The sequence below is a fragment of the Toxotes jaculatrix genome, chromosome 15 (assembly GCF_017976425.1).
Source record: "Toxotes jaculatrix isolate fToxJac2 chromosome 15, fToxJac2.pri, whole genome shotgun sequence".
In the NCBI taxonomy this organism is placed as follows: domain Eukaryota; kingdom Metazoa; phylum Chordata; class Actinopteri; family Toxotidae; genus Toxotes; species Toxotes jaculatrix.
Window position 1 is genome coordinate 23,239,234 of NC_054408.1, and position 22,694 is coordinate 23,261,927.

Genomic DNA, 22,694 nt, shown 5'->3' on the forward strand with positions numbered 1-22,694 from the left:
AGCACCTTAAATTGCTTTGTCACCATGAAATACACTCTTCATCCCACATGATTTTGCAGGCCTGGTATACACACAGCATATACATCATGCACCTACTGCTGGAGTCTGAGCAAATTTCTCTTTCTGGTGATATTAGCAACTCTGGTATCACTAGAAGGTCTGTTAAGAACAGAGATCCACTATACAGGTGCTTCTTATAACCTCAGATTCTGCCTCTGGTATGGTTAAGAGTGATCCCTGTGACTGGTATGTGTACATCCATGGTTACAACAGGAACTCAGGATAGCTGCTAATGAAGCATGACTTTTCATGGTGTAAATTCACCTGAGGCATGTTGGAAATCTCAAAACCTATTATGGGAAAAAGAAAACCAACAGGACAAACCCAGTTTGTGTTTTTTAACATGCAGTGACAGTGCCAGTAAGCCTGTGTATATATACAAAGCCAAGCTAAAACAGTCATTGTATCTTCTCTGCCTCTTTTTTGACGAAGTTTGATTTTAGTCTCTGTCTCAGTGCTGTATGATGCTTTGTGATGAAACAAACCATTACCCTGGTACCATTAAACATCAACTTCTATCCCTCAACAACAACAACAGCAGCAAACTTCTACTTTCTACAAACCCCTTTAGTTCATCTGTACTCACTTGCATGTTGCAACATTGATAAAGCAACAACATACAACAGTCTACTTGAATAGTTGTGTACTTCATTCGTTTTCCACTGAATGCAGCTTTGAACACTCGCCATTTAACAAGTTTCTTTCTACAGGCTGATGCGTATGTTAGTCTACCAAGAAATGTACTGTGGAGCTGGAAAGTTGGTTTCCATGGTGCAGATTTGTTCTGGCCTTTATTAACGTTAACCTTTGGATTAAATTGGTCTTCCATGGTTTTACAAATACTATAAGACCATTAGGCAAATTGTCAGAAATTACAGCAATTCATATTTCAGTCATGACTGATACTTGTTGTGCTTTTATTAGATATTTAAAAAAATGTCAGTACATATCTTCGGACTGAAACACCTGGTCAAGGTACCTCTGACACCAAGGAAACCATCTGAACTTCTCTGATCTCTGTCGTGTCCTCCATCCTAACCTGTTGTGCTACATTGCCTCCAGGCAGCCCAGGTGGTGCTGATCGCCTTGTTTGAGCTCAACACCCCAGAGTTTACCATGCTGCTGGGAGCCCTGCCCAAAACGTTCCAGGACGGAGCCACCAAACTGCTGCACAACCACCTGAAGAACTCCAGCAATACCAGCAGCAGTGTGGTAAGGATAATCAAACACTGTAGTATTGGATGTCAATTTTTTTATCAGGTCTAGGATAGATCAGTAGATTTCATCATTGTTTCCTTTCCTTCCAGGGGTCTCCGAGCAACACCATTGGACGGACGCCTCCACGCCACACCCCCAGCAGAACCAGCCCCCTCACCTCTCCAACAAATTGTTCCCATGGAGGACTGTCGCCAAGGTAGCTAATCATCCATCTGTTGTTACACCGTAATCATCAGCAGCACACCTCCTGTCCTGATGCATGGCTGTGAATTAATCATATGGATACTGCTGCTCTCATGATCTGTCATTTGGAGTTGAACTAACACGCAGCCTACCAGGGGCTGGTTGGTAGAAGCATGGTACTGAGTGAGCTGCTCAGGGAGACTACAGCACGTCCTCTATCCAAGCACATTCATGTAGGAATAAAGAAGCCAAATCATTTTTTTCCACAGATCAAATACAACTTGGAAAATACCTTGTTACCCATGTTACTTACTGATAAAACATTTTCTGCCTGAGACGCCATTGTTGCTGTAAAACATTTGATGATATATAATGCGGAAAGGGCCACTGCAATTTTCTGCCTCTATATTTGCTCCTGTGTCAAGTGACCGATAAGTACAGCTCCTTAAAATACAGCTTGATTCTCTGCACCTGAGCAGTTCGTTCAGCTGAAGCACTGTATAGTCCTTTTATCTGCAAGCAGAAACCCATGAACGCTGATAGTGGAGATGTTGTATTTCCTGGTTGTGATTACTGCAGTCGAATCTCCAAAATGCTCTTTGTTGAGATCATTCTGGCTTGAATACGTGGAAAAAATGGTACCTAAGTCACGATGGGGAGGATTTCTGTTTTATGTAAATCTGACTTTGTGGGGTTCTGCTACTTTCCACTGCTCTCCTCTAAATTAACACTTTCCCTTAACCTTAAAGCTCAGACTAGTTTCTTTTTGTCTTTTCTCTCTCTCTCTCTCTTTTCGCACATTTGTTTTTTCTCTTTCTCCTTCCCACTCTTGTCTCGTGGTCTCCTTGTGTTGTCGATTTCCATCTGCCTCGCCCCGCTCTTTCTCTCCTGTCTGTCCGTCCTTCCCTCCCGGCCGCGCTGTGGCAACAGTCGGTTATGGGGTTGGGGTGTCGACGGACTGTCAAAGCACCCCCCTGCCCCTCCTCCTCCTCCTCCGCCTCACTCCACCCCTGCTGCCCCCTCCCTAAGGGTCCTGCGCAGAGCATATTCACCCAGGTAATGAGGTGGGCTGAGACACACGGGAGATTGTGCCCACAAGGAAGCCAGACCCTGATCCTTTTCATAAACCAAGCTTCCCTTTTCCAAAGTAGTTCAGAGACTCTTTTAGTTTTCTAGTCTGTCAGCTTCTCACTGAATGCATATTACTCCATGATCTCTAATAAAATGGAAAAAGCATGTAACACTGCTTCAGTGATGTGGTTAATGTCCTTTTTTTTGTGAAATCCATAATAAGCCATACAGTTAAGGTTTGCAGAAAGACAATGCTAAAGCACTAACTGGCGGCAGAACAGCTTTATACTTATATATCTGCTCCTGATGCACAGTTTGTATGAGTCATGTGTGTGTTTCTGTCTGTGTTTGTGTGTCTGGTAGTATGATGGAGTATGACACAGAGAACATGAACTCGGAAGAGATATACAGCTCGCTCCGTGGTGTCACCGAGGCCATTCAGAGCTTCAGCTACCGGAGCCAGGAGGACCTGAACGAGCCAATCAGACGGGAGGGCAAGAGGGACGACGCAGTGAGTCACTACCTTTTCCTCCGTTCTGACTGTTCATACTGGGAATAAAGCGATCACATCACGTGTGGGTGATTAATCCACAGCCCTTGTTCTGCACAAAAATGTTGTTTATCCCAAGTTAATCTGAGAATTCTACAAGAACACAAATGTTTTGAAACAAGAAGAAAATTGTTATAGATGGAGGAGTTTTAACTATAAGTAAAAACATAACTGGTATTTATCTCCTGTCTCATATTCCCCTTCTTTCCACTTGCTTCGCTGTTTTACAGGCTGGGAGAGAAGGAGTAGCATCGTCCCCTGGCTCCGATGCTCGCTTGGGCTTGGACATGGTCGAAGGAGGTCGCACTGCCTTGGACAACAAAACCTCACTACTCAACACACCGTCGCCACGCTCTTTCTCTGGGCCACGGAGCCGTGAGTTTGCCCCGTACGGCTACGGTGATACCATCTGTACCTACGATAAGAGCGCCCTGAAGGAGGCCGTCTTCGACGACGACGTGGAGCAGTTCCGCGACTGTGAGTTCATGTGATAACAAAAGTGCTGCTGGTTGTTGTTGATCTGTACAGGATATGTTTACTTCTAAGCTAAGAATGCACATAAAACTTTATTTAAATGATGAAGAGGCTCCATTTTGTTGCTGTTTGCGGTGACGGTGTCACAAAAAAAGAATCACAAGGGCACAAGCCAGCAGTCCTGACTTTTCCCTCATCATCCTTCCAACCTATGTGTTGTCCACCATTGCCCCATTGTGTAAGGTGACCATGTCATGTTGTTTTGACAACATAAAGGGAGACACCCTGCAACGCTGCTGCCACTGTGCGATGTTGAGACTTGAAACAAGAATGTGCCTCAACCCCAAATGTGACAAGAACTATTGGTGGTTTCCTTTGACTTTTCACTTGGTTAGTTGGCTAAACACTTTATTTATACAAGTTGACACATGTTGACACAAGATATAGAACGAAGAGGTGAAAGTTTCTCTGTGTTACGTTTACCAAAAACACAGGCGTGTGGGTCTGCAGCTCCTCTGTTGTAAGACTGAAGCCAGTCCGTTCGTCTTGTTGTTGTCGTCATCACATCCTTTGCCTCCTGTCTCCCTTCTGTCCCCCACCTCCACCTCCATCCCTCCTCCATCCCTCCCTCCTCTCCAGGCCGGCGTCAGGAGAGTGGTGAAAACAAGATGACGCTCCCCAAGGTCTTTGCTCCTGGTAAAGATGCCTCCCCTGCCTGAGTTGTCTTGCTGTCTGTCTGAGAGACTCACTGACAGACTTAATGACTGTGTGATGAGTTCGCTGACTGTGCCCTCACTCCACTCACCCGTTCTCTTTGCATTATTCACTTCGCTCTCTCCGTTCCCGTCTCCATTTTTCCATCACCTTCAAACTTCTTTTAACTCCACCTAGTCCCTCTGTCTCCAGTCCAACCTCTCTTGCTTTTAGTGCATAACAGGCTGGTGGGTTGACTTTTTTTTACAAATGGTTGTAGCATCCTCTGTAATGAACAGAATGTCTGGGTGGTTGTATTAGCATACTAATACTGTACATCTTTAAAGATCTGGGTTATGGTATAATCAATATCACAATAACACATTCTCAGCAGTTTAATATCTAGATATCTCCAGAACACAATGCATTCACTTAACCACACTGACTTCTATAGCACAGCAATAAAGCATGTAAGCAATTTGGTCCAACCTGCCATGAGACAACTATTGTAAAAATAAATGAACAACATTACACAGGAAACCCATCCTGTGTGTATGAAAACATTTATTTTTATTTATCCTTTTATTAATTTTATTTATCCTTTAAAGCCGGTTGAAATTGTCAAAATCAAACTTTTAGCTGCCAAATTTAGCTCTGAAATTTACGTCCAACTGTGCACCAACTTTAGCTGTTAGCTGTACGGTGCGTTTAGAGCTGTATTCCTCACACAGGATACGCTGCAGTGTCCATCCTGACATTTCATGTCATCTTGTTCTCAGTCTTAAAAGTGCATTTTCACATGAAACCAATGAAAACATTCCATGACTTTACTGACAAACAGGTAAACCTTTCTCACTGCAGTTTCCTTGGAAACATTGAGACTGGTACCAGATGAAGAGAGTGATGGATGACGCTAGGACTGGATTGTTTTTGACTTACTCATTTTACTCCTCTTGTCCTCTCATTGGCAAGCAGTCGGTCAGGACCACTCCGACCTTGTAGCCGACCTGCTTAAGGAATTGTCCAATCACAACGAGCGCTCAGAGGAGCGTAAAGGTGCCCTGGTGGAGCTGCTGAAGATCACACGAGAAGACAGCCTGGCTGTGTGGGACGAACACTTTAAAACCATCCTCCTCCTCCTGCTGGAGACACTGGGAGATAAAGATGTATGTTGACTAATGACTCTGCATGTGACTCGTGTGTGTGTGTTTCTATGGAGGTTTGCTTGTTACCATATAATAAAAATCATGTGAATGTGTGTAGAGGCTGTTTCCCACACTTTTAATGGATTGCTCGTGCCACTGTTTCACCCAGCACACCATCCGAGCCCTGGCTCTGCGTGTGCTGAAAGAAATCCTGAGGAATCAGCCAGCCCGCTTCAAAAACTACGCTGAGCTGACCATCATGAAGACTCTGGAGGCTCACAAGGACTCTCACAAGGAGGTACACGGGTCCCACATCCCTCACATGAAAACTGGGGAATACACTATATTGCACTAGGTCAGGGTTGAATTACTTACAAGAGATCCACTGTGAGTATATAAAAAAAATATTTGTGGAACTTTAAATAGAGGCTATCACAGAGTCTCTGTGTTAGAAATTCAAAGAAAAATATAGTTCTGTACTGTTTCATACATTTTTGACAAAATTGCCATTTTCTTCAGTTTTTAAAACCTTCAGTAAAGCCTTTGTGTTATTTTTTTTTTTTTTTAATTTTCAAAAGTTAGACAATACAACATGTGTAGCACCACACACACAGAAATATAATACATGTCTAGCCCACATTAAATGGCCTAGAGTTGAAAAGTTTGATACTTGCTGGCTTTCAAAGATTCTTTTGTGCCCTCATCATTAAGACTTTACAACCCGGTTATCAATATCAGAACAGGAACAATAGGTGAGCTCAACCTTTGACCCCTTAACTCAGGAACATATAGGAGGAACCTGAGGGGTTACTCACGGTTAGTTAGAAGTACTTTGAGCAGGACAGTCAGGTGTGCAGTGGGCTATAGAACAGGCAAACAAAGATCACATGCTAATCACAAACTCAACTTAAAAAAAAAATCACAAAATCAACACTGAGACCACGAAACTTCCAGATCAATAACAATCCACAGCTTTGGATAAAGTGTTTAGGATTTGATTCTCTGCATGGTTCATTTCCCATTATAACCAAATTGTTGATTTCTTAGATCTGGAGAGCTACAAAAAACTTTTTCAGTCTTCTGCAGGTCCATCTTTCCTTGTTTCTTTTCATGTTCAGTGTATGACTCATGTTTTATTATTTTAGACGTTGGAGTCCATTAAGATGTTTGTAAGGACACACCTGTGCTGGAAGATGCCAGCTTGTTAATCCCAATAAAAAGGCCTCATTCTGTTTTTCCCCTCCCACATTATATCATTAATCCTAATGTGTACGTGTGTTTTTAGGTGGTGCGTGCGGCCGAGGAGGCGGCGTCCACCCTGGCTGGTTCTATCCACCCGGAGCAGTGCATCAAGGTGCTGTGCCCTATTGTACAGACAGCCGACTACCCCATCAACCTGGCCGCCATCAAGATGCAAACCAAAGTCATTGAACGCATCGCCAAGGACTCACTACTGCAGCTGCTGCCTGACATCATCCCCGGACTCCTGCAGGTCTGAGTCTCAAATAGGGCCTAAGCTTTTTAGATCAGATACAGCAACTTTTCAAATGAGAACAGATTGGGGTGGTTGTACATGCATGTTTTGGCTCTGTCAGCTGCTCAGAAAAACTGAAATAGTTCTGACTTGACAACAGCCTCAAAATTTGATAAAACTTAAAAAAAAAAAAAACAGGATGAACAGAAACTTTTTAGAAAGTGGTATAAACATAGTTTGCTCAATAAGAGTGTTAAAGGTTTTTCAGATTTGTACAGCTTAAAAAAAACATAAGCGCTCTGGGGTTTTTGGGGACAGACAGAGTAGAAACATCCTAGTCGGCTCAGTCAAAAAGGCTTATTTGGACAATGTTCATATTTGGACACTGGGAATTATTTGCCTTATTTGTCCCTGGAAATGTTTGCGTGTACTCTGCACTCTTTGCGACTCCTCCCACGTTCCTGCTGACCCCTCGTGTGTGTGTGCTGCCTTATGCCGTCTCTTGTCTCTGCAGGGCTATGACAACACAGAGAGCAGCGTTCGCAAGGCCAGCGTGTTCTGTTTAGTGGCTATCTACTCTGTGATTGGCGAGGAGCTCAAACCCCACCTGGCACAACTCACGGGCAGCAAGGTACTGACTGCCGCCGACAAGTTTTTGCATGTGTACACACACACACCAAAACCTCTTCACCAGACACAGAGCCTTATCATCTTCCCATGTTGTTATTTCTCAGCTGGTTCCAACCGGTTGTCCAATTATGAAGCGCGGGGGTCAAATTTGCCCTACTTTTCACTGCAGCATGTGTCCTTGGGTTATGTAAGGGTTGTGGTCTGAGGGCCTCCACCTGTGGACATCTGGGCAGCTGGTTATCTGAAAGGAGTCTGATACATGCAATTATCCACGGTGTGGAGTGCAGTCGATCATATGGAGATTTAGTCCGAGTTATTGTGGGATGACATCAGGCTCCGTCTCGTCTTCATCACAGGGAAGAAAGGTTGTTGATGAGTGTATGAAATGAACACTGTATAATCAGTGATTATTCATTTGATTGTCCTGAAGATGGAAGTTTTTTTTTTCCTCTTTGTTGTTTGTTCCTCAGCAGACACGATCGCACGGTGCTGAGGTAAACGTTAATATCTTTTGTCTTCGCTTGTTTGCAGATGAAGCTGCTGAACCTGTACATCAAACGGGCCCAAACGACCAACAGCAATAGCAGCAGTTCCTCCGATGTCTCCTCTCACAGTTAATGGAGCGAGGTTTCTTGTGGAAACCGCGTGGAGTGGATGGCGTTGTAGGATTTCCAGGGCATAGCCTGCTCGCTCTTCTTTCAGACTTCTCTGTCTTCTGAGCTTCCCCTCCTCCTCATCGTAACTCGATCCCCACAGCGCTTTTCTCTTGTTTCGAGGGGATCCCGTCAACCTGTTTGCCGTTTACTTCCTTCCTCCTCCGCCCCACCCCTGCTCTCAAAACTTGCGAATGTAACTGTGGATTGGTTTTTAGACGGGTGGGGAGGGAATCAACACCTTTAGAGTTTTTTTTTTTTGGGATTAAGTAAAATGCACTTTCTCTTCCTCCGTGGCTCCCACAAACTCCACGCCGCCTTCTGTCGATGAAAACTTCTGTTTCTCCGTGAGCCCTTGGATTTAGTAGCCTAACGAGTTCATACAATAAGACCACACATTTTTTTCCCATCAGAGTAGAGAAATGCACCAGAGGAATTTCTGTCAAATCAACCACACTTTGGGATGAGGTGTCATTTGGCTGGCCCAATGATGGTGATAAAGCTATAGGTTTTAGGATGAATTTTTTTGTTTGGTGAGCATGAAAACCAAACACTGCAAGAAAAAAAGAAGAGTGCAAGGGAACAATGTGACATTAAAAAGAAAGAACTGTACGGGCAGATTTAGTTCGTGTTTTAAGTTGATGGTTCGTGATCAGGGCTCATCGATTGTAGTCTTTGTTTTATGCTCATTTGTAATTAAGAGTGGCTTAATACATTCAGTCCCCCTTTTCACAGAAATTAATATTATTCTCAACAAGGTACCACGTTGCTAAAACACAACTTTTCAGCTACAGGTCTGACAATCCTTCAAATGTTGTGCGTATCCTTATTTTGCGGTACAGGAGATGAAATTGCTGTTAAACTGCACAATTGAACATGACTGAATTTACAATCAGTAGAGAGGGAGAGTAGGAGTTCAGCCCGGAAAAAAAGTTGCCTGTATTTTTTCACACCGAACTTTCTGCATCAAGTGCGAAAAACAAAGCTTTTCGTTTAACGTGCTCTCACAGACAGATGACGCCTTTCTTTACTTTTTTTTTTTTTTTTTTTTTGCGCCGTGGCACCTGAACCTACAAGGCTGACTCCGTCTGAAGAGGAAGCCCTTTGTAAATACGACACATTTTCCCTGTTTGGAGGAGTTGGGAGAGAGACCAGTGATCCAAGACAGTGAAAAAGACATTACCAGGCCTTATTCACTTTACACACGCTAATGTTTGTAGACTGGGACTGTGGAGAGTGGATGGGATGTACAGCACTGTAACTCTTGGCTCTCAAAAAAAAAAATGTGAATCTGCAGGAAACCAGACCCTGGCAGCGTTTTTTTTTTTTTTTTTGATGATGAAGCAAACAGTATTAGTTGTTTCCTCTGATCTCCTTCAGTTTCCCCCCACGTATCCTCAGCTTCTGCAATAACCGTAAATCCACAAATAAAGGTATTTTGTACATACACTTTTTGACCACTGCTTCGCAAAGTTTTACAGAATGTTAAAGAAAAAAAAGAAAAGAAAAGTGAACAGGCTGATTATCTGATTAACCTTTTTGCACGTTAGCAGAATAGCTTGCATGTAATCTGCAGGCCCTGTCAACGCCGTGCTGTTTTTTTTTTTTTCGAAGGGGCCCCGGGTGTTTTTTGGAAAGTGTTAAAAGTGCACTTGTAACATCATCAGATTACTCGTCTCTGATTCAGTGTTTCGGAGGAGGTAGTCACATTAACCATGTTGCTCATGTGTAAAAGGTACGAAAAAAGAAAAACCGTGTGTCTGGTGTGGTTCACCTGGCAAAAGCACTCAGGCAGGGTACTGAGAAATCCGACCTCTGGGCGCGACTGTGACGTTTGAATTTCAGCGTTTGAGGAAATCAAAAGGCTTTAAAAAGTCCCATTCCTGCTGTGAGACACTACACAGATCCCTGATTGGAAAGAGTTTCCCCATTTGATCAGAATTTTATTATAGGATATGATTTTGGTTTATTATGGTACAGTGGATCTACTGTAGAAGAGAATCAGACTCTTATTTCTGTTATTTGCCAACCTCTGGCAAATCAGTGTTGATAATAATGATGAGGAATTATCTGCGTTGCTTGATTTCACTTTGGGGACTCGCTCTTTTAGTTAGGTGGTGTTTTCATCCAGGGGATCCAGTGAGAACGAGTCAGTTCTGGTTATTTAAGTATTTAAGTGAATGAATGTACAGAATTTGCATATGTTATAATTAGCTTTTTAAGTATTGGTACTGAAAATGAATTCAACCTGCCGCCCTGCGCTCTCTCTGTGTAATATGCCTCTCTGCACTCTGCCTGATGTTCACCCAAATCCCTTCAACAAGTTTCAGAGCATCCATCGGCCGAGTCTCGTTTTTTAACCAGGCTCCTCCCAGTTAAAGCAAATCTATAGTTGGCGTAAAGAAGAACGTTGACCGGTCACCAAACCAGCCATCACTAGCTTCTCTCATCACGTCGCTGGTCCCCAGAAACAGAAAGATGAGATGGTATTCCTTTCAAACTGTTCACTATGCATGTTCTGCAGTACACTGTCCTTCTTTTGTCTCAGTCGGTCATGTAATATTCATACCTGTATTTATATATTTTATTTGATCTTATTTTATTCTCATGATAAACTGTACAGAAGGTTTTTGTTTTGTTAAAATCCACCTGTGATAGATTTGCAACGATGTAAAGAAACTGTTTGCTCTAGAAATAAACAGACTCGGAGCTGATCTGGGTGTTTTCTGGTCATTCACAATTCCGAACGAGTGATTTGAAACGCTCGGTCGAAGCTCGTCTGTCTTCCTCCGTTTTCCTCCCCTCTCGGGTTGAACCTTGACTTCCACAGGGGCGCTGGCGGCGGTATCGGCCAGTTGTCCATCCATTTACGAGCACATGCATCCAAGCGCTGAGGTGTGCTTAGCTGCTCTGTATAAACATTAACCTGAGCATACTTTGAAATGACCTGCTCCTAACCTCTGGTCCTTTTGAGGAGCTGTGAAGAGACGGGGACAGCAGTTTGGACTTGACCTGCTGTCCTCAGTCTGTTTGCTTGCGCACGTTTAATTCAAACAGGAATTCTGGGATTAAACGGTTTGGTTGTAAAGCAAGATTTTTGCCTGTAATGTGTTTCATTTAGTATCTCCAGCAGTTCTTCTGACACAATAACTGTTATTTGCTGGTGTGATATTAGCTGCTCCTGCTAACAGAATGCTGCTTTGATTTTAATTATCAGACCTATCACAGCTATTATAATTGACTTGTATTAACACAGGATACTTATGTTCATCTGAAGCCTTCTCACCCTTCTCTTTAATCCCCAAAACCATGTTTGTTTTCCAGAACTTATCTCCAAACATAATTACCCTAAGTGAGTTTGAAGTCTAGCTTTAGGGCCATAGTGTTGGCAGTGTCAACAACTGGTCAAGTGAAGCTGCTATTAATGCATCAACCCAGCTAGACACTGGTTGTGGGAGGTGTGCCTGCACACTCTCCGCCTCTCAGAGGTCATCCAAGGTATGCTAATGGCAGTCCTGGTTAGATCACCACACAATATAAGAGGCGAGCGAAGAGGTTTGGCTGCAAACCTCCCTGAGCTGAAATCTGAGGAAGCCAGAAAGGCGCAAAGCTCGCACCGTCCGTCTCCACGTCTTCCCTGCGGGTCCTGGGATTCAAGAAGACATCGCACTGGAAAATATGCTGTTCTGCCATTCCCAGCCTGAGTCCTACCACCAGAACTCGGCTAGTTATATCAGGTAAAGCACAGACATGCTGCTGTGAAGTTTCAGAAACCTGTGGATTTCAGGAACTTTGCATCTGGGAGCAGTTGTATCTACAGCAGGTTAAGTCAAAGAGTCAGTCATATAGTTTGAAATGTATTTTTGAAATGTGCACATCTGCCTCCAGGAGCACATATATGTCTTTTATGTCTGATTCTTCAGTTTAGTTATTATTTATCACAAAGTTCAAACTTTAAATAGCACTTCAATGGTTTATTTTAAAAGAGACTTGCACTCAAAATCTGCTTTTCTTCTCTTTTTCAAACTAATGCACATGAATGTTGGATGAGTAACGCCGTGTTTTGCAACATCAGATGTTTGCACCTTTGTCCCTGTGATTAAACTGATTAGATATAACAGAGAACAGGTCAGTCACCTTCATCATTTCCATGTTCAGCTCGTCCTCTTTCCCCCTCTGCTCTCTTTCAGAGAGGCCTTGGCGCCTTTCTTGAAAAACGAAGAGGCCAGGCTTATGGCTGAGAATGAAGTCAAGAGGACCCCGTTCCAGTACGTTCTGTGTGCAGCCACCTCGCCGGCTGTGAAACAGCAGGAGGAGACCCTCACTTATCTCAACCAAGGTAAGCTCTAATCTGTCCTGCTAGTTGAATGTCCACGTTGACTAAATGGACTGGAGCTCATTTTGTCACATGTAAACCCCAGCAGCTGCAGGCTTAGATTAAGGACTGCTGATGTGGGATTTCAGCTACATTACAGATGATCATTAGTATCAGTCTTGGTAAATTAAACCGCATTGAAGTTATTGAAATGTAATTTTGAATTCATGTCCCTGCAGTTTGAGACCCTGCAACTAATTTGCACACCTGTCTCTCAAAGCCTGAAAGCAGACAGTAAAAACTTGTGTGTAGAGTCGTCAGGGTGACAGATCCGGAGCTGTCCAAAAGACACTTTATCCGCCAGATGAGCTTCTTTCTTCTTATGATCAGTTCTGAACCCAGTTTAAGTTACCTGCTCAGACTCCAGTTTGGTAAGGCTCTTACACGTGGCAGCTCTGGATGATACGTTTTGATAACATCAGAACATCCAGTTGAATTTGTCTGAGTCTATGGAGGCAGAGAAAGGCCATAATAAGATAATAATATGTATATACTGTAATTACATACATAAAATGAGCCTACATAAATCACAGAAGTAAGATTTGAAAGATATTATAATGATAGAATCAAAAACCATCCATTATTGATTTATACATGCAACATGAGCTCCTACGTGTTTGCTAATTTGTCTGACTTTTCGTCTTCGAATCTAATTCACCTTCCTGTCTTTTTTTTATTTTTCAGTTTGTACTTTCCATTCTCTACCACTGCAACCTTCTGGTTGTTTCCCTCTCTCTTGTTGAACAGTGACTATTTATTTATTTATTTACTTGTGCTTTAATCACCTTCATGTTTCTACAAGTTTGCCCTGCTTGTCTGCTCTAAAGTAATTTGTTTGGAGTAAACACAATGAAAGTGAGCTTGCTGTAACATGCAACATTTGGCCAACAGTTACTACACCGCCATGTAAAATATGGCATGAATTGATTAGAAGTTAATTGCCATCAGGGTCCGTAGCTTAGTTTTATTACTACACTGAAAAAGCACTGATAGATAGTCCTATAGTGTCCCTCACTGGCTGTTCTTGTGATATTAAACTTGATGTATTACATTTGATCAGGACGGAAAAAAGTTTCCTAGTGGCTGGCCTTGATATCTGGCTTAAAAGGTTTTCTAATTTGATTCAGTTTCTATCTCCACTGCCCATCTTTTCTGATTGACTGATTTCCCATTTTTCAATTTTAATCAGGTTTTTTTTTTTTTTTTTTTTTAATGTTTTAAAATGTAGGTCAGTCCTACGAAATCCGTATGCTTAACAGAAAACTAGTGGAGTATACAGATATAAGCAGCAAATATGTAAAGGTAGGTGTAAGGTATTGTGTTTGTCTGTTTTTTGACTTTCTTGTGACCTTTTTCCTCTTTCTTCTCGTATCTGTTTTTATGTATCCATTTCCTGGTCTGTCACAGGTCCCCTCGACCCTCCCTTCCACTTCAGGGGTGGGGTGTTGACCTTGGAGAGCTTGGTACTATCACCCAAACTTCCCTCGCCTCCTTCCTAGACTTTACATAAACACCTTGCAAACACACAACTCATTATACCTTCACACACACATCATCTGTACATGTTCCCCTGCTTTTGCCCTAATGACTCACATTTTTACATAAAGACATGGGGCATCTATATACTGACATTCTCTCTGGAAACATTACCCCCCTTTGATTTAAATGAAAGTGGTATGTCCCTGATGCCATTGCTTTCTGAATAAAACCCGTTAACGGCTCGTAATTATCTATCATGCCACTTTCATTTTCATTTTTTCGGGTCATTTTGACACACAAAGGTGTCGCCAACTGCGTAAATCTCACATGCAAGTAACCCTGTTTATTGCAAAGACGTTGCAAAGTGTCAACACACTCACTTAAGAATAAGGAGAGGTCATTTTGTTTCATTCCTCTGTGAGTGCATCCACTTCACATGCCTCTGTCGTCAGGCTGCCGTAGCTTGAGAACGTAATGTTAGCTGTAGCATCCTAGAAACCCAAGAATGGGACAGGTGGCATCTATACAAACACATGACGTGCCGGATCCAGTCATGCATGAGCCTCCCTCCATAAATATCCCAATGGTACATGTTTTTACAGGTTGTTCATTTCATTTGTTGATTTTTTTTCATGCCCTAAGCAGGATTTAAAAAGGTTTCTGTTAAAGGGCCACCCCAGCCATTTAGTGCTGTGCTTCCATTGAATCAGTGGACTCACAAGAGATGGGTTAAAAAAAAAAAAAAAAAGAATGTTCAAATCTGAAGAAATGAGAGGCCAGATGTTCTGACATTAGGTCCCAAGAATGGATCTAAGTCCAAACACACAGGATCCAACATGATGCAGCTGGATATCATCTAAAATGGGTGGAGTGCCCCTTTAATAAAACCCATAACAAAAAGCCAAGCGCAATATTATTTATGTTTAGACCGAGAATGTGTTTGTCAATAGGCTAGTAATAAAAACTGCTTGCGCTGCAGTAGATGCAGAGTGAAGACATGGACTGTCTTGTATCAGGGTTCCCACATGCCTTGAAGAACCATATTTCCCACCAAATTTGTGAACTTTGTGGGGGGGGGGAAGAAAATCTTCTGAGCACTGGAAAATTGGAGGGTGGTCTGAAAAATGTTTTTTCTTCAACCTGATCAGATCATGTGGTCTCAGGTGGGAAGCCATAACGACTGAACATTTTGCACTGAATTTGTCACCTGGAGTTTTGAGTTACGTTTGCTGGTGCGACATGAGGTCACCACTCTACTTTTCCAGCAGCTAGCAATTTTCCAGGAAGCTCATGTGCCCATTTCAGGGGATCTTTAAATTTGTTGTGTCCAGGTGAGTGTGGGAGCCCTGATTTTTAGCTGACAAAAAAAAAAACAACAACAACACTGTGCTGCTTCTCACTGGTATCAGATGTACTAGCTCACTTTGACAGTTCATTTCACTCATGGGTATTTGCGGATGCTCTTTTTAAATATGTGTACTGTGTGATGGGTAGGAATGGAAATGAAATTCACTGTGAATTTCCATCAGTATGTTGAGCAATGAATTGATGAGGGGAGCCTTCTTGCACTCTGCCCAACAGTCCGGCTGTTCGGCTCGGTGCCAGCTGCCCCGCTGGACCTGTAGCTGTCGCTCTGGCCTAAATCCTTTATCCTACCTGTTCACAGAGCATTGTGCGTGTGGTATTTCATGACCGCCGACTGCAGTACATGGAGCACCAGCAGCTGGAAGGATGGAGGTGGAACAGACCTGGAGACCGAATCCTGGATATAGGTGAATAGACTTTAAGTGAAGTATTATTTCGTCATGGGTTTCCACCAACCAATCCATGGAGCCGCTCCGCTACTGTGGCTAATAAGCAAAGCGGTCCAATCAGAGGTTTTTCAGGTGCAATAAAGAACCTAAAGGCCTTTAAAGCAAAGGTAGACTGACAGACTGGCTCATTACTTGCAGATATCCCTCTGTCGGTGGGGATACTGGAGCCCCGTTCACACCCTCTGCACCACAACACCATTGAGTTCCTCTGGGATCCTGTCAAGACTGCTTCAGTTTTCATCCAGGTACAGACACATTCTGGTCCAATGTCTTAATGTGGAAGTCAACATTTTCACCTCTTCTGCCAATTTCAATTTTCCAAATCCTGTCTTGACTTCTCAGGTCAACTGCATCAGCACTGAGTTCACCCCCAGGAAACATGGCGGGGAGAAGGGGGTGCCCTTTCGTATCCAGGTCGACACGTTCACCACCAATGAACACGGGGAGTACATGGAGCACGTCCATTCCTCCAGCTGCCAGGTCAAAGTCTTCAAGGTATGACACTCTCTCCGCTACATGTTTTCTACACACTTGTGCTGAAGTCTCTGGGCTGTATGGTCTGTAAGAAATATAACTTTATTTATAAATGACAGGTTTGTATATTGCTTCAGATGTCTGTTTTTATGACGCCCTCAGCCTAAAGGAGCTGATCGCAAACTGAAGACAGACAAGGAAAAGATTGATAAAAAGAGCCTTCAAGACAGAGAGAAGTATCAACTGTCCCATGACACCACCCTGCTGAAAGAGGTGAGACACGCTGTTCTTTACCTTATTATGTAACAGAGCAGGTCTGAGGCGGCCCTGTGTTTGTTTGCTTTCATGCTGTCAGTTGTGTTGTTATGCTGTAACTTTATTGATCCCACACTGGTAAATCCCTGTCTTATCTGGATATTTGTCTGATCTCGTCAGGACCGAATCCATACAATCATTAATTATATCTTTACGTGCTTCACCTGCCCGTCAGCGTATTTCCCTCCTCTGGCTTTGCTTCCTTGCACACAGGACATTTTAAACCAGCACCACAACACCGTATGTTAATGTGTTGCTCTGCTCGTTCTGAGTTGTTTTTTTTTAAAAGTCTGCTGGCTTGTTGCTGAGGTTTGTCAATGATTGGGTCTCTCTGTGCGTCACTCTACTGTCTTTGAACATCAGGTGACTCAGCAGTTTTTGCTTCAGTGTTAATCTGGTTTGTTCTTCAACTGGATAAAAAACAAACCCGATCAGAGCTCAAGTAAGGAACCATTATAGCAGTGATACCACCATGTAAAAATGCTACATTACAACTTAAAGTCCTAACTCTAACCCTAATTTTAACACCTTTCTATACTGGTTAGTAGTTTAATCCATGACAATGCATCATATATTTTATAAGTTGATCATATGTTTTGCATATAAAATATTACTCTGTCCCTATAAATGTCAGATAAATGTAGTAGAGTACTAAGCACAAGATTCCCCTCTGAAACAAAGGGAAGTAGTTGTAGTTGTAGTAGCACCTCAAAACATACTTACTGCTGAAAACAAGCAAACATTTGCCTGTTTACACATCCAACAAATATGGAGCAATGTTAGCATTTGTGTGGCCATGGCTTTCTTCCTCTTGATGGGTATAAGGTGATAAATCCCTGTGGATTAGCCTTTAAGAATGTACACTTTTCACATTACACCTCACCGTTTGATTCATTGTTGCTATAAAAATATGAACCGGTGTATCTTTTATATGAACTTTTTGAGATAACTTCTTCTTGGAAAAACAAAAACAAAACAGCTTTCTCTTTCTCTGTTTCTCTCTGTCCAGTGCTCCCCGTGGCCTGATGCCTTAAATCTCACCACCCACAGCAGTTGCAGCACTCCCTCACCAGTTTACCACAGCTCACCAACTTCCTGTACTTTCACAGATGGGTGAGTCAGCATTCACACGACGTGTCACCATTTTGGTTTGAACCAGCTCAGTTCATGTTGTTTATTAGAGTTCTGGGGGGAAGCTGTAGATTCATCTGAAGGAGAACTAAAAGTTGACTGTTTTCAGTGGGTCTGTTGCCAGTTTCAGACTCTGAAGGCAGTGAAATCTGTAAATTCTCTTTCCAAGGCTGGGGTTGACCACAGCACCTGTGGTGTCATTCTAAGAGTAGTAATAGCTCCCTCTATGGGTGCCTACCAGGAACAACTCAACACTGTTGAAAAGCTTTAACAACCTGTGCTCTATAAACAGGGTTAAAACCAGACTTTTTTTAATCAGTAAAAGAACAGATATGTGTTTCAGAGAAGTATGACCAATATACTCAACCATTCATCCAAATCTGTTCTTCCTTCCTCATGTGCACGTTTCTGTAGCAACTGTTCTCCAAACCAGCAAGGGGAGCTGCTCGTGCCCGGCTGCTCAGATGTAAGTAACGGAGAACAGGGCAGAGTGAAAGTGTTAATGTTGCTCTCTTATTCCTTTTAGGCCATTATTTGGAGACAGTGGATGCTGTGCTGCTATACTCATTTCAAGGGCTCTTCTTCTTTTTGACATGTAGCACCTTCTGCCATCGTCCTCGCCACAGAACACTCAGCAGTGGCTACACCGTCACAGGTTCTCGCCTTTCTCAAGGCTCTTCTCCAGCTTCTCAGGTAACGTGGGTAAAGATCGTAACACCGCGAAAACAAATGTTTGAATGCATTTGTGGCTCAGGCAATAGGAAAAAGTTTCCCAGAATCAGATCACATCACACACAGCAAGGGTAGAAAGCAGATTTTCTGCTGCTGTTGCAGGTGCTGATCTGTTGAGGATGAGCAGGGAGGATCTGATCCAGATATGTGGCCCAGCAGACGGCATTCGCCTCTTTAATACCATGAAAGGAAGGTGAGATGTTAAGACACACTGCTTAGTCACACCAGAACGGGGCACAGCAAAATTAATCTGCAGTCTTTGCGAAGGAACCACTTCGGGTTTCATGCAGTGGCTGCTGTTAGTTGATGCTAGTTTAGTTCATTGAAAAATGGACACAGGGATTAAAAAAATAAATAAAAGTTCTAATGTTCACTGTCTCATTTGACCAAACTTATTTGGCTTATACAAAACTGGAGGATATGACTCAGTTATTAGGATTTTAGAGTCTCCATTTCTCTCTTTTCCCTCAGATGTCATCAGTGTCATCATTCAGTTTGACATCCTCAATATTCGCACTGGTAGTTGAGGGGACAATGTCCCCATCACTTGGCAGAATCCTCTTTTCCCAGCTCACTCATCTGGATCCCCTTCAGTTATTACCAAACACACAAAGCAATGAGCAGCAGTGAGTCACTCAGCAAGCACTTTATTAGGAACACCATACTAATAGCACAGTTGTACAGAGTGGTTATCTGAGTTTCTGTAGGTCTGTCTGCTCCAACCAGTCTGTCCATTCTGTCCATGGTTTTTGTTTTTGTGACACATGATTGGTTGATTGTATAATTGCATGAATAAGCAGGTGTACAGGTGTTCCTAATAAAGTGCTTGGTCAGTGTATAAAACTATAGAGTCCAGACTGCAAGTATTGGAACAATTTGCTGTCATAAATGTTGGTGTGAAGAAAACGAACCTTGAGAGCAGGAGTTGCTGCTGTGGTGCTGAGACAACAGCCATCAGTCTTTTCCCCATATATTGCAGACTGATACCATTGATGCAACGTCATCTAAGTATCTAGTATTACAGCCTCTACTCACGTTTTCCAGGTGTATACAGCCCCGTCTTACCATCTATGTGTGTCAGCAGCAGGCAAGAAATCAACCTCCCACCAAGCCAGGGGGTGGAGACGGTAAGTGCACGTACGATTCTTATCACACGTGCATGTGTATGTGCACGTAAAATTAGAAAAATGAGTGACTCCACAGTGTTCTTTAAATCAGTGTGTAATTTGGACTGGTTATACTTATCACTTTTGATATCTGCAACATAATGGCATATTATGGAGAAGTGTTTTACAGAGATGTTTCGCTGTGGAAATTGTGGAATATCAGAGCATTTTACAAACAAGTCACCAAACAGGAAAATATCAGAATCTGAAAAAAAAAACAAAAACCCATCTATAAAAGTCCAAAATAATTTGAACATAATGAATGGGCTCTGCTGTGGTCATGGAGTCGCACTTGAAGTTCATTCATGCATGTCCTCCTGCAGTCTACCATGCTCTGTACCTGGAGGAGCTGACACTGTCGGACCTGTCTGAAAAGATCGCCATGCTGTACAGCATCACTCCACAGCAGATTACACGCATCTACAGACAAAAACCCACCGGGATCCACGTCTTAGTCTCTGACGAGGTATCTATCAGTCACCCTTCATACTTGCTCCTCTAACTGTACCCCTGGCATCATATTTCACTGTCTCTCAGGTCCATTCAATAACACACTGCTGCCAATACAGTCCCCTTACTTTGTTTTAACACAAAGTAAATGAGTGCCAGGTTGGGCAGCCAGAAACACGAGGGAGAGGACCCAAATGCAGAAACCCAAAACAGGCCGATACTGAAAATGTCCTTTATTTAACTTAAAATCACCAGGAAACACAACTAAGACAACTAAAAATCATCCAGGATGGAGAAAAACTACAGAAACACAAACTCACAAAGTCCCAAAACTCAAAAGTCTAAAGACTAAAGACTAAAAGGGGCTATACAGTGTTTAACAAAAGTCTGAAGAGTTCAGAAAGTCCACAAAGAGTTCCAAAATCAAACCAAAATCTGTTGTGTTTACCCTGGACAATCTATTCGTTTCAGATGGTGCAGAACTTCAGGGAGGAAACAAGCTTCACCATCAGCACTATAAGGGGTAATTATCTTCATCGTCAACCTTTGATATCACAACTCACCAGTCGACATTTAGTATCTATTCTTGATTATCGGTGATTTTTGAATGATCATTTGAATGATGTTTCTGTCACACAGATGAAAACACAGATGGCTACCACGTCGTGTTGAAATGAGCAGCAGGTTCTCAGGAGGCGGTTAAATCGGCGCAGTTGTACAGATTGTATATAAATCCTTCTAGACTACAGTAAGATTTACAGCACAGTGAACTGCTGTTAAGCTTTCACTTGACTTCTGATCCTGTGTTTTTGCTTAGTTTTCTTTAATTTTCTGGTTTTATTTGTATTTTTGTTAAGTTACTGATTCGTGTTTGATATGCTTTGTAATTAGCGGTGAACGGTGGCGCACTACTCATTCACGTGTGCGTGCATTTTTGGCTTAGACACCTATAAATGCAACTTCATGACTGTCATGGTAATAAGGCGAAGGAAACGTCACACATCATCATGCAGACAAATAGAAAAGACAAATGAACAAAGCTGTTTGATGCCGTTTTAATGAGAATCCTGACCTGACAGTGTCCCTGCTCGATGTTTATGTTCATGTCCCTGATAATGAAATGCTGTGATGAGCCACACGAGGTGTCTGGTTTTGTTCCTATAAGGCTGAATATTTTCTCGATGAATGTGAAAGCAGACGGTTTAAACAGGGGCATTGGGCTGCAGTTTGGAGCTATGATTTTTTTTTTGACTCATTGTATCATGTGTGTATTTTTGTCAAAATAAAATATTTTTCACTGCTTTCAGTCACTTGATGCTTTAAACCAACACTTGTAAATTTGTTTTCAGTTAACAACCTGCCAACTTTGCGCAAGGCAAAGGGTGGTCACACCAAATACTGATTTTATTTAGGGACTTCTGTTTACTGCGCTTTGTATGAAGTTTATAGCACAGTTGGGAAATGAATATTTATTTATAGTAATATTTAACCCTCCTGACATATGGTTTACCTTTGTTATTTGGTTCTGTTTACTCTGTTTTTCCAATAAACAGAACTCTGACTGATTTTAACTGATCACCTGCAGCGTGCCAGCAAATTCTGAATAGAAGACAAAGTCTGCTCGGTAAAGCAAATGCCAATTAACTGCTCTATTCTCTGTCACCAAAGAGGTCATTCACCTTCGCTCCAATCCTGTCTCTACCTGATCCGACATTCCAGTATGTGGGGGTGGGGGCCATCCTCTCCCAACGATCCAGTGCAGATCGAAAACTTAATCCCTGTGCCCACTTCTCCCGATGTCTCTCCCCAGCAGAGCGCAACTATGATGTTGACAATGAAGAACTCCTGGCAGTTAAGTTGGCATTGGAGGAGTGGAGACACTGGCTGGAGGGGGCTGAGCAGCCATTTGTGGTGTGAACCTAGCGTACCTACAATCTGCACAGAGACTGAACTCTCAGCAGGCTCGGTGGGTGCTTTTCTTTGGTCGCTTCAGGTTCACCATCACTTATCGGCTGGGCTTGAAAAACGTCAAATCAGACACCCTCTCCTGTCAGTTTGACACTGAAGTCAATCTGTCCCCTCCTGATACCATATTGCCAGCTTCCTGCATGATAGGAGTCTTAACTTGGCCGTTTGAGACTGAGTTGCGTTCTGCCCTGGAGAAAGAGGCTGATCCTTAATTTATGTGTAACGGCTAAACATATTACAGTCTAGTTAGTTAGGCATCATACTCTGATTTTGCCAGTCAGGTATTTATTCTGAGCTGCTGTCTCAGTGACTTGCTCCTTGAGTTCCTGCCCATGCTGGAACATCCAGTCATGGAGCTCCCTCTCCTGTCTGTAGCAGGCTTTAGTCTGACAGAATCTTTTCCTGAGCTCTTCTTGTTCACTACAGACACACCAGAACATAAAGTTTTATATTGACAGGTGACATTATATAGCTCAATTAATAATGCCAACAATGTGGTCTCAGTTTAGAAGAGGTCCATAATGTATATTATTTTAAATACAACATTATGATAAATAAAAACAATGCATATTAAAATAAATATTTCATGTTTGGAAAAACACTTTCTAGCAGTCTCCAGCTTCTACCTGGATGAGGTGC

The 22,694-nt window shown here is 42.6% G+C and overlaps 2 protein-coding genes across 12 annotated transcripts in view; both read left to right on the top strand.

The window, feature by feature from the left end:
- The window catches only part of clasp1a (cytoplasmic linker associated protein 1a), an 80,831-nt gene extending 69,976 nt beyond the window's left edge, over window positions 1-10,855 (top strand). For all 11 annotated transcript variants that reach the window (XM_041056690.1, XM_041056693.1, XM_041056691.1 and 8 more), the window contains 10 exons: window positions 1,123-1,272; window positions 1,368-1,474; window positions 2,896-3,043; window positions 3,313-3,559; window positions 4,196-4,252; window positions 5,225-5,415; window positions 5,564-5,692; window positions 6,680-6,886; window positions 7,383-7,499; window positions 8,030-10,855. In XM_041056690.1, the coding sequence (XP_040912624.1) occupies window positions 1,123-1,272; window positions 1,368-1,474; window positions 2,896-3,043; window positions 3,313-3,559; window positions 4,196-4,252; window positions 5,225-5,415; window positions 5,564-5,692; window positions 6,680-6,886; window positions 7,383-7,499; window positions 8,030-8,116 (1,440 nt within the window). In that variant the 3' untranslated portion in view covers window positions 8,117-10,855. The remainder of the gene's footprint in view (window positions 1-1,122; window positions 1,273-1,367; window positions 1,475-2,895; window positions 3,044-3,312; window positions 3,560-4,195; window positions 4,253-5,224; window positions 5,416-5,563; window positions 5,693-6,679; window positions 6,887-7,382; window positions 7,500-8,029) is intronic.
- A 913-nt stretch (window positions 10,856-11,768) lies between these two features.
- Window positions 11,769-21,302, top strand: tfcp2l1 (transcription factor CP2-like 1). Its single transcript, XM_041057293.1, has 15 exons — window positions 11,769-11,888; window positions 12,342-12,490; window positions 13,755-13,828; window positions 15,672-15,777; window positions 15,958-16,064; window positions 16,162-16,314; window positions 16,456-16,566; window positions 17,618-17,721; window positions 18,154-18,205; window positions 18,339-18,432; window positions 18,574-18,664; window positions 19,516-19,598; window positions 19,961-20,103; window positions 20,559-20,610; window positions 20,727-21,302. The coding sequence occupies exons 1-15, from the start codon at window positions 11,830-11,832 to the stop codon at window positions 20,762-20,764; spliced, it is 1,416 nt and encodes a 471-aa protein (XP_040913227.1). The 5' UTR covers window positions 11,769-11,829; the 3' UTR covers window positions 20,765-21,302.
- Window positions 21,303-22,694: the final 1,392 nt, after the last annotated feature.